Here is a 12,192-nt window from a genome sequence, read left to right on the forward strand (position 1 = left end):
AAAAGGGCTAGGAGTCGGAGAAGTCAGGTGGTGGCATATGTTAGTCTTCGGTGATGTTTTTTTTTGAAAAAAATAAAACTCTTACTTTACCTGCATTTATATGCAACTAAATCACTCATTTATAAAGTCATAAAAGACATAAAAGAAGGCTGTGTTCTTAGTCATCTATAGCATTTACATTAGATTGACTGATTAATTAGAAATTTTACTGTCACTCATTTACTGAAGATAGGCTTTTCACCTATTTCTTTTGTTCCATTTTCTCTGGGGTGGCAGTTGAGGACAGAGAACCACATACAGGAGTGTAATTACTATGAATTTACCATGGGAAGCAAATATAATAGATTTATTAAAGTATGGAGATTGGCAGGTTTTGCAAAACACTTGTGACTGAACAGTAGAATAGAATAGAATAGAATAGAATAGAATAGAATAGAATAGAATAGAATAGAATAGAATAGAATAGAATAGAATAGAATAGAATAGAATAGAATAGAATAGAATAGAATAGAATAGAATAGAATAGAATAGAATAGAATAGAATAGAATAGAATAGAATAGAATAGAATAGAACAGAACCGGTTTGGTTGGAAGGGATGTACACAAAGACCAAGTCCAACGGCCTGACCTCTTCAGGGCTAACCAAAAGTTGAAGCATACTTTTAAGGGCACTGTCCAAATGCCTCTTGAACACTGAGAGGCATGGAGCATCAACTACCTCTGGAAACCTTCCCAAGTGTTTGGTATATCAAACATATTCTTAGTTATGAATAAATCACTAGCAAAACCTGCAGAAGTATTAATAATGAATTGGGAAACTAAATCTGATAGTGCTGTCCACATATTAAAGGGAAAACAAAACATATAGAAATGTATAAATATATGTATTTTCCTACATACTTTTTGGTAGAAAGCTATGGTTAGAATATGCACATTTTTTAAACTCATTTAGTATATTTTAACACATTTTTTAAGTTTAAGAGTGGATTCAGTTTTGATACACAATTTGCATCAATATCAGTTACTCCTATAGATCAGGAAAATAATTAAATTCTGCAAGTTTTAATTTGTTTTGGTTGGACGCCAAGAACCAAGATGACTAACATGAGACAGTCTTCAAATTAAAAGACTGCTTTAAAAAAGGAAAAGAACAAGCCATTCCCCACATCCATGACAGGGAAGATAGGAAGTAGGTTTCAGTTGTGCCAATAATTATTTGGGGTAACTACCAGAAAAAAAAATCCAAGTAGAAATAATAAAAGCACTGGGAAACACTGCTTGTGTAAGTTACAAAACCCCTCTCAATGGAAGCTTTTGTTTTGTTTTGTTTTGTTTTGTTTTGGTTGTTTTAGTCTGTTTGCTTTTTGGTTATTAAACAATTTAAACAAGTACCTGTGAGGAATAGCATAAGGCTTGATTCTGCCTTAGGGCAGTAACATACATGTAGAATAGATGACCTTGTAATGTCCCTAGAACCCTGCTTCTCTGTTACTGAGACATGTCCCCTGTGACCTCTTATTTCAAGTGAAATAGAGCTGCAGAGATTTTACACCTGTAGCCCTGCTTAACATTACCTTGAAAGATACAATAAAAATATTGCACTTCAGACAAATTCATTTTGTTCCCAAAATGAAATTAAGTCAAAGATGATGATTTTTTTTTCCTCTGGAACACAAATTTCAGAATATGGTATGCCAAATATGGGTGAAGGTTATCCACTGCCATTGCATTGTTGTTCCAGAGGCAAAAAGGTCTCAAGTGTACTGCAGAAAATCAAACCTTCACAAAAGGCTGAAATTATCACAAGTTCCACTGCATAGCCAGCATCTGATTTCATATAAAAAATAAAGTGTTTGAATTAAACTTTATTGCACCATCAACTGTTTTTTAAATATCCCCCATCAAGTCAAATATTAAATTATTTTTATCAAACAAAATATAATGTATTATTTAAAGTATCAAGTAGATATAGTATATGAGCCATACAGAAAAAGAACAGTCAAAAGGAATGACATACATCAAATCAGAGATGACAGAAAATAATCATTATTGTTTCTTTTCAAAGATTTAAAAAAGATTGCAAAAACATTGTGTAGACTATTGTATGCATTGTGTGCATGAAAAGCATCCCTCCTCATTCAAGGTGTTGAAGCAGGCGACACTTTCAAGCTGTCAAGTGCTGCATGAATCCTGAAGTGCAACCTGGACTCCATGGAGTATTCTTTGTAGTTGTTTCTGCGAACAATAAAGTTACTTTATCAGCTAGAAAGCTCTAAGAAAAACATTTTTGACCTGGGCTATTTCTATTTCACACATTCACTGAAGTACCAGAGTTAACAGTCTTTACTCATTCCACAGAAAAGAGAAGTTGATACAGAGATGAATTAAAGTGTTCTGATGCCATTTAAAGTCTTCTCCATCAACAGAGCAGAGATCTATACCAGTAATAACAGTTACATATCCTGCTAAACTACAACCATGTCTTAATGTCTCTTTCACTTATTTTGATCCTTCAACAATCCTTTCAGAAGTTTGCTGTGAAAAGACAAACTAAAAAACTATTGAAAAGAATGTTAGCTCCAAATATAATCTCAACTTCAGAACAGAACTCAGCTGGTGTAATAAAACAACAAAGAAACTAAAGCATGTGAGACAAACAAACAAACAAAAAAAGCAAAAAGCTACTATGTTTCTAAAAAGCATTTTAGGAGGCTGTTCTTTCTAATCTATATTTAGAACATTACTGCATGATTGGTATATTTCTCTATTGCATGACTGGTATATTTCTGTATACATAACAAGGGTCAAATTACATCTCCTTCTACAATGTACTTGCTGCAGTACAGTAAAATTTGCTCTCTACCACTCTTCTGCAACAGGATGTAAAAGGAAAATGGGAGGTGGTCAGAACTATACTAGCTTTTAACCTATTCTTATCAACATTTTTATTGCAGCATATATAAGCCCCACAGCTGCTCTCTGACACACAGGTGCTATTAATCCATTCTCTGGATTCTCCAGCTCCATCCCACACCTGCAAAGGAGCCCAGCCTTTTCCTGTCATACAAAGAGCCTCAGCATTTCCAAACACTAATATAAAACAAAATATTTTCCTTTCATAGTCTCTGTTGTTTGATATTGTCTATTCCTCCATGCCTGAAGTAGTACCATAGACTGTAAAACTGAACTTTTTTTTTTTTAACTCAAGAATAAAGATTTATAATTAATTTTATTTTGACAAGGGGCTGGCAGGGAAAAAAAAAGTCCTCATTGCTAAACTTACCCAGTTATTCTTAATTGTTGAAACAACAACAACAACAAAAATCCACTTACTTTGCAGTTTCTATGTATCTTACTGCTTTTTCTCTCTCACCCTGTTGTTTGTACAGAAGACCCAGTTCGTACATGGTGAATGGCACCAAATAGCTATCATATTTTATTTGTTTCTCACTAGGAAATCATAAAAATAAAGAATGGTTAATTACAACATTTTCTCAAGTGAACATTTAACTTTTAAATGCAATCACTACCTGTAGAAGCACATGATCATAGAAAACACTCTGGAACTTCTTTACCAGTTGACACTGTGCATATCAATTAAACTTGTAAGTCATGGGCATAAAATACTACCAATGTGATGTTATGCAAGCAAAGATTTATTCATTCCCAGTTATTATTTGTACTGTGTTGTGTTACCCAAGCTACCATGAACATATTCTCAGGACAGGAGCCCTATTATGTAACTTACAGTTCAAAAAAAAAAAAGGAACAAAAAGCTGACACAAGATTAAAAACATCGTTAAGTCTTGCAGTGTAATACAAATGCTTTGTCCCTGCAAACAAAATTGAGATCTTCATTCCTAAGCTTGCCTGAACAGAATCAGGCAAAGAAATACAGAAATTCAGTTTTTCTTCAATAGAAGAAATACTTAGAATCACGGTGACTGGAAGGCACCTCTGGAGATCATCTAGTCCAATACTGTCCTCAAAGCAGGGTCAACAACAGAAATCTGCTCAGGACTGTGTCCAGTTAGGTTCTAAATATCTCCATTGTCTAATCAAGTTGGGTCAGTGATTGACCAACTTCACAATAAAGGAAGTTTCTTCTTATGTTTAAACAGTATTTCCTGTGTTTCAGTTCACACCTATTACACCTCTTCCTGCCACTGTACCACTGGGAAAAGTTTGGTTCCTTTTTCTTTTTTTTAACAAATAAAATAAATAAATAAAAACACATTCCCTTCAGGTATTGATAATTAATTAATTTATGGTCTACTGGGCAAGATGCATGAGGCCTAGCTGAGGTCCCTTGGTTTGCTCAGCCCCGAGCAGAGCAGGCTGAGGGGGGGCCTCATGGCGGCCTGCAGCTCCCTCAGGAGGGGAGGGGAGGGGCAGGCGCTGAGCTCTGCCCTCTGGGGACAGCGACAGGACCCGAGGGAACGGCATGGAGCTGGGACAGGGGAGGGTCAGGCTGGGGGTTAGGGAAAGGGTCTGCACCCAGAGGTGGGTCGGGCACTGGGACAGGCTGTAGTGGTTTTAACGTGCTATGCAGCTAAACTCCACAACTGCTCTCTCACTCCTCCTCCTTAGATGAGGAGAGGAAAAAGTAAAGTAAAGAACAACTCACAGGTTGAGATAAGGATAATTTAATCAAAGGGAAAAAAATAATTATTAAGGAAAGATTATTATTTAAACAATTTAACTAAAGGAAATAAAGGGGGAAAGGGGAAAAGGGAGGGGGAAAGGGAAAAAAAGGGAAATAAAAAAGAAAACAAAAAAAAAAAAAAAAAAAAATGTGGAAGTGCAGAGGAAAGAAATTACTCTCTATTTCCCACAAATGAGCGATGATTGACCACGTCCTTGAAGCAGGGCCTCAACACACGTAGCCTGTGTTCGGGAGAAGGACCGAGGTTTTCACAATGAGAGCCCACCCCTCCCCTCTTCTTCCTGTTTCCACCTTTTATTGCTGAGTGTGACACCACATGGTACGGAATATCCCTTTGGTTGGTTTAGGTCAGCTGCCCTGGTGATGTTTCTCTTCTCTCTTTTTTGCCCACCTGCTAGGAGAGTTAAAGAGAGGCCTGATGCTGTGCCAGCACTGCTCAGCAGTGGACACAACACTGGTGTGATAACACTGCTGTTCTAGCTACAAGTGCAGAGCACAGCACTGTATGGGCAGGGAAAGTTAACATCCCAGCCAGACCTAGTACACAGGCTCCCCAGGGCGGTGGACTCAGCACCAAGCTGCCTGAGTTCAAGAACTGTTTGGACAATGCTCTTAGACACATGGTCTGATTTTTGGGTGGTCCTGGGTGGAGGTAGGAATTGGACTCAATGATCCTTGCAGGTCCTTTCCAATTTAGGATATTCTATGATTATGTGATTCATACAGATGACCCTTCCAAGCCCCTGCTCTGCACCTTCTCTTCTCCAGGTTGAACAGTCTCAGCTCTTTCAGCCTCTTCTCATATGACAGACACTCCCATCTCTTAACTGTGTTTGTAGTCCTTTGCTGGACTTGGTCTGGTATGATCATGTCTCTCTTGTACTGGGAAGCCCTGAACTGGACTCAGTAATCTAGATGTGGCCTCACCAGCACTAAGCAGGAAGGAGGGATCACCTGCTGATGACACTCCTCCTAATTCAACCCATTGATAAGGCACATTGCTGGCTCACTGTCAACTTGGGGTTGACCATGATGTGCAGGATCCCTAGGGCTTTTTCTGACAATCTGCTTTCCAGTCATGCTGCCCCCAGCCTGAGCTCTGTCATAGAGTTATTCCTCACCAGGGGCAGAGCTTGTCACTTCCCTTTGCTGAACTTCATGAGGTTGCTGTCAGCCCATTTGTCTAGCCTGTCATTGTGTTTTCACATTGGTAGACAGCCAAGCTGGCTATATCGCTCTCTCACTCCACCTCCACAAAAGAATGGGGAGAAAATATGATGAAAAAAAGGCTTATGAGTTGAGATAAGGAGCAGTTTAATGGAAGGAAGGGAAAAAGAAAAAAAAAAAAAAAAAAAAAAAATGCAGGGCAAAAGCAAAGGGAGAAAACAGTTATTTTCTAATTTCCTTCAGCTAGCACTGTTCTGCTGTCCCTTAGGAAACAGTAAATGAAACAGTAAATGTAGTGGTTGCTCAGGCCACAAATGTTTTCACAACAAGAGCCCCACCTTCTGTTTTCTCTGCTTTTACTGCTAGGCATGATGCCATACACTATGGAACATCCCTTTGGTCATTTTAGGTCAGCTGTCCCAGTGATGTCCTCCCAACACCTACAGCCTAATGCCTTTTGGTAGGGCCAGCAATGGAGAGCCAGTCTTAATGTTGTGGAGCACTGCTAAGTAACAATAAAAACATTGGTGCGGCATCAACACTGTTCTAGCTGTAAGCACAAAGCACAACACTACATAGGCTGCTGTGGGAAAAGGAAACTACATCCCAGTCAGACCCAGTACACCTATCCAGGTTGCTCAAAATGGCAGCATACTTTTGTATCATCTACATATTTGCAGAGGGTGCACTCTGTCCCATCATCCAGGTCCTTAAGGAATATGTTAAACAGTGCTGGCTCCAGTGTTGAACCCTGCAATATTCTAATGGTGACTCATCTCCAGCTGACTTCATGCTGCTGTTTGCAGCCTGTTTTTAATCCACCCCTCGTTGCAGTTCAGCCAGTTTTCAATCCATCTTGCTGCTCCCTTGTCTAATCCAGACTTCAACAGCTTCTCTACGATGCTATTATGGTAGACTGTTGAAAGCCTTTCTAAACTGGAGATAACCATGCACTGCTTTCCCTTTATCTACTGAGCCAGTAATCACACTGTAGAAGACTATAAGAATGGTTAAGCATGATTCATAAACCTATGCTGACCACTCCTGATCACCTTCATGCATTTGAAATGGTTTCCAGAATTTTCTTCTCCAGCTTTCCAGGGCCTGATGTGAAACTGACTAGTCTGTAGTTACCCCAAGCTTCCGCCTTTGCCTTCTTGAATATAGGGTTGACCTTTGCTTTCTTATGGTCCTCAGGAACCTCCCCCAGTTGCCATAAATAATATGTATCTTTGAATAACATATACCCTGCTTGAGCAGGGGGGTTGGACTAGATTATGTTTGTAGGTCCCTTTTAACCTCAACCATTCTGTGATTCTTTGAACATTGGCCAATTCCCTCATCACTCACGAATATGTACCAGTAGATCCCACTGGGTATATTCAGCTGAGATGGTCACATGCGTGTCTGGCTTGTTTAATGTTTCCTAACCTGACCTTCCTCCACCAAGAGGAAGAGGAAGATTCACAGAATGATGTGAATAAGGCATTGAGTACCTTGGCCTTTCCTATGTCCTTTACAATCAACTCTTCAATTCTTATCTAGATAAAATAGTATCAAACAATTCTTCAGAACAAAAAAGTTTGCAATGAACAAGTGTCAACATTTTGAGAACAACACTTCTAGAGGTATTTTGTCCAACAAGGCAAGTTTTGATGCATAGAAAGCATGTCTTTAAAGCAGGGAGACTGCTTATATGACAAACAGTCTTAATGTGTCGTAGTAGCCCAACAAATGTTGAGACTGAAGCTAACTGAAACTCAGATCTTTAATTTACCAGAAAACTCCTCCTCCCCATCCAAAACATCTTTTTAAAGAACTGTTGTCTGACGGTTTTTGAAGTGTCTCAACCCTAGAAGTCTCCACAGTGTCAATTGCCTTTGGAGAGAGATTTTCAGAAAACATGTAACCATCAAAAGCACCTATTGCAAAGTGTTTGACCAAACTCTCCTGTAATCTTAGAAATGGCAAGACAAGGCCTGCTGGCAGGAAAGCTGCAACAGGTACTAGAATCATAGATAACATATTCCTTTGAAAGAAAATATTTTTTTTAGATCATTATTGATTAGAAAAATTGTATGAAAATTGTAAAATAACACTTTTTCAGGCTAACTACTTTAAAAATTCCAAGTTCACAATCAATATATGACTTAAAGTTAAAAAAATATATATTATAGTAGAAATTGACCTGACATCTAAAATGTTTAATAAGTCCATAACACAAGAAACTAAAATTTTCAACTGAAAATAGCAACAACTTCAATAATTTCTCATCTAAATGTAGTGTTAACTCATGAAGCACTAAATACTGAAACAAACAATAAATCCACATGAATTACCTTCACTTCTATTGATAGTTCTGCAAATATAAAAATACTAATTACAAATGTATATATATAAATGCATTATCCATCAGTCTTACTTGTGTGGTCTAAAACACATCCTATTTATATAAAAGCTATATAATGTCAAATTACTATAGAAAAACAATGGTAAAGTTTTGTGGTCCTCCAACTACTTTCAGAACTATTTTAATTCCAGCTCCCTAGCAGGATGTTAAAGTTTAATTATTTAAAATTCTAATGTGAAGGCTTCTGCAAGAATATCATGTTTCACTCAAACCTACAAAATAAAAGTGAAAAGTCTATTTCTATTATTCTTACCTTTGAATTACTTGATTGAAACACAGTTCAGCTTGCATGAGTCTTCCCAAGTGTTTAAGGCAGAGACCCTTCAGTAGCTGCAACATGCACATGTCATCCGTATAGTATTCATTGTGGTCTAAAGGCAAAAGCAAAATACATCAACCAATTTGAAGACATCATCATGAAAAGGTAACATTTTTCAGTAGTGAATATATACTCAGACTCTGAGGTTTGCTTCTCAGAGTTCTGTATCTCAACACATAATCCACAGGCACAATTTTAAACATTGCTTACTAGAGAGGATATGTTCATAGCTTCTGTATCTTTCTCTTTAAGGATAGAGACTGAGGAAAAGAAGAAATCTAAACATCTAGTTGTTCCCCAGTCTTCTAAATCAGGAAGTCAGTACAAAGTGGGCATAATCTGGCACAAGTTAAAGACTTCTATACATTTAACATCTAAAACAGAACAGAAAACCTGGATTGAGACTGAAACCTTTACATCTTAAAAGCTTCCACTGTTCCAAAGTACTGGCAGAACTCCAGCAGCACCGGTAATGTGAAAAGCCCAAGAATACCCTACAATTCATTCCTACATATCTCTGAGGAAACATAATACTACAACAGAAATTCAAGAAACCATCTTTGTTAGTATTTGCATCATCTCCAACAATTATGAATGTTCACTTGGAAAATTCAAGGAAGTTTTATGTTCAATAGGACTGAAAATATGTGATGAAAAGGCTTCTATAAAGTAATTAAGAAATGTAGCCTTAACCAATGTGGTCCTTTTTTGTAGCATCGGTTTATATCCTTTGCTAGGTGCAGGGAAGAAAAAGAAAGGAAAGAAAACACATATGGATAGACAGATGGCTGCACATACATTAACAATTCAGGAAGCAAAACAACCTCCCTTCAGATCATGTTGTTTACAACTAATTACCAGATCTCTATGGTCACTTTTTTTTTTCTTAATAGTCTGCCAAAAAATCCTACATAAACAGTTCTGAAAGATGCAAGACTAGAGTATCTTAGGACTCCATGAAGTGCTTTCCCACTACTTTCAGGCATATTTCTGTCTGTGTTTAAACCCAGAAATTCTCTACAGATAACAACTAACAGACTGTGCTTTTAGTGACAGGTAAAACTAGAAGGGATGAGTATTTTGCATTCCTCTAGCCCATTTTACTAGATAAGGTACTAGATTTATGTGGTTATCTCCTAAAAGTCTCATTCCCCAAAATTACTGGAGATAAGCATTGATGTCAATAAAAGAAATAACTGATAGTATCTCCCTGGCATGTCCCAGAGGAAGAAAAGACAGTGAGCTAAATTACTGTAACAATGACAGTAAATGAACAGGCCAACTTAAAACAGAGATCCTTGGCAATAAATGTGTAAGACACATATTCCTGCAGTACCCTGTACCAGAGGAAATATTATCATGCTGATGAAACACACAAGATAACCATAGGAATATTTTTGTCTTAACATTAAAAATCTTTTTTATATTTTGGAAATGACACAACTGTGGAAAAATACAATACACAGAAATCCTGAGGAAAAGATTATTTCTAAAGTGTCCTTCTGTCATCAATATTTTCAGTATTCTCTACAACCATTTTCAGTCCCTGACAGATTCCTTGCTGTGCCTGTTTACATGAACCAAATGTAGCATCAACAGCTCTCTCTGAGAAGTCTCAATCCCTACATGACCTCTGTGTATAATTAACCTACTTTTTTTTTTTTTTTTTTTTTTTTTTGTGATGACACCTTAGGAGTCCTTTAAAGCTATCTAGTACTGACAATTGTCTTTAAAAAAAAATACTGTATCCTTGCCTCATTTTGGCTTTGGGTGTACATTCAGCAGCAATTCTGATAATCAGTGCCTTTATTTTGTTTGACTCCGTATCTTTAAAAGTTAACCAGGCTCACAGATAGAAAGTACAGAACAAAACTGTATTTCATTGTAGTTATTACAAAAAAAGCACAAAAAACAACTTTGTATCAGAATTACATTGTATCTGTAATCTGCATGTTTCCATGAGAAAAACATAATGTTTTTAAAAAGGAATACTATTTTGAAACACTAATAAGTTACTTATTCTAGCCACTGTTAACTACAGATTTCCAAGTGCTGATTAAATATTTCATACCACAATCTAAGGCCAAAATACTACAGTTTAGTCCAAGCAGAATGAAATTCAGATTTATATATTTTCATAATACTATAATACAGACAGTCATTTTTATCTACATAAAAACATATGCTTTTTACAGTAAATTAAACCATCATCTAAATGCTATAGAGACATATCTCAGCAACTCAGAAAAGCAGCCCTGAATACTCAATCTGATTCCTTTGGACTTCTTGGTTTGTTTGTCTGGATAGTGTAAATAAACTCATTTTGCCATGCAGGAATGTATCTCACTGACAGAAAGCAACCTCATCCTGAATGACCTATTCACTTGAGGTATATTCATAAAAGGGATCCTCACCCATGATTCTCTACCATCCAGTTGTTTACGAATAAGTCACACCAGTGATTTCAAGAATTTTAAAGTAACAAAGACACCACAACTGAACAGACCATTCAGTTTCTCCTCTGCCTTTGTGGGTGTGTAGATCCTAAAGTATTTTTCAGCTACTTTCTCTTTTGAAAGGAATTTACCAATTCCTTTAGTAATAAATATCTTCTATACCTTCTCCAATCATCTACCTATTTCTATTTCAGTCCTCTTGCAATTGCTTTATTCTACTCCTTTTATGTTGATATCTTGAGCATCTCTGCCTAGGACAGTAAATTTACTTCACTGTTCTAACTGATTAGATAGTCATAACACAAACATCTGGATAAAAGATCTCTAGATTCCCTACAGCTTCTGCCAGCATTCTTTGCATTCATGGCAGCATAATTTATTTGGTGCCTTGCCTTTTGCTACATCTTGGTTTTAATGCAGCAAAAAAAAAAAAGAAAAAACAGAGCACCTCTCCTCCCACTGCAATCCAGTTGTCATGTTTGCTTTATAGCTAAATATGTAGTTTTCAGATGAGACAATGGTAGCATATTTCACACCATTTTGTCATTTACTTAAAAGATGCTTCTCTTTTCCTGTGTATCTTTGGAATAAAATAAAATTGTAACATTTAAGATTACCATTACTATCAGTTTTTTTGTGTGCTTACTTCTCATTTTCTTTACTAGCAAGTACATTTCATTGCTTCTATTTCCTGCCTTGCACAAAACACCTCATACTGTACCAGGCCTGCAGCACAGAGCTCAGGGGAATATTTGTAATTCTGCAGTTCAAAATTCAATTTCCAACTGCTTTGGCCTTACTGGAATACTATGTTTTGGGGAAAGCTATACTTCAGCAAAAATGTTTAATGGGCATTTTTATTTGCTAATAACAAACTGAATGAGTTTTGATACTCAGTCATGAATATTGCTCTTATCGATGTAAACAGGGGAAATTAATACTATATTTAGTGCTTCCAAAACTCATTACATGTTTTAATAATGTGGGTAAACTAAGTTTCTAAATTATTGATAAGTATGACTAAAATCTGGGTTCAATAGAAACTGCTCTTGTGAATTGCCATTACTAACAAGCTAATAATTATTCATTTTAGAAGAATTCAAAGGAGAAATATACTGAGAAGCTCACATAATAGATAACAGGAGCAGCCTGATAAAGCCTGATTTAAGGAACA

General features: G+C 36.8%; 1 protein-coding gene across 2 annotated transcripts in view; it reads right to left on the reverse strand.

Moving 5' to 3' along the window:
* Positions 1-2,033: 2,033 nt before the first annotated feature.
* TTC39B (tetratricopeptide repeat domain 39B) overlaps positions 2,034-12,192 on the reverse strand; it is a 77,412-nt gene continuing 67,253 nt past the window's right edge. For both annotated transcript variants that reach the window (XM_084503213.1, XM_084503214.1), the window contains 3 exons: positions 8,497-8,614; positions 3,334-3,450; positions 2,034-2,235 (listed from right to left, as the gene is read on the reverse strand). In XM_084503213.1, the coding sequence (XP_084359339.1) occupies positions 2,139-2,235; positions 3,334-3,450; positions 8,497-8,614 (332 nt within the window). In that variant the 3' untranslated portion in view covers positions 2,034-2,138. The remainder of the gene's footprint in view (positions 2,236-3,333; positions 3,451-8,496; positions 8,615-12,192) is intronic.

Source organism: Aythya ferina (assembly GCF_964211825.1).
Source record: "Aythya ferina genome assembly, chromosome: Z".
Classification (NCBI taxonomy): Eukaryota; Metazoa; Chordata; class Aves; order Anseriformes; family Anatidae; genus Aythya; species Aythya ferina.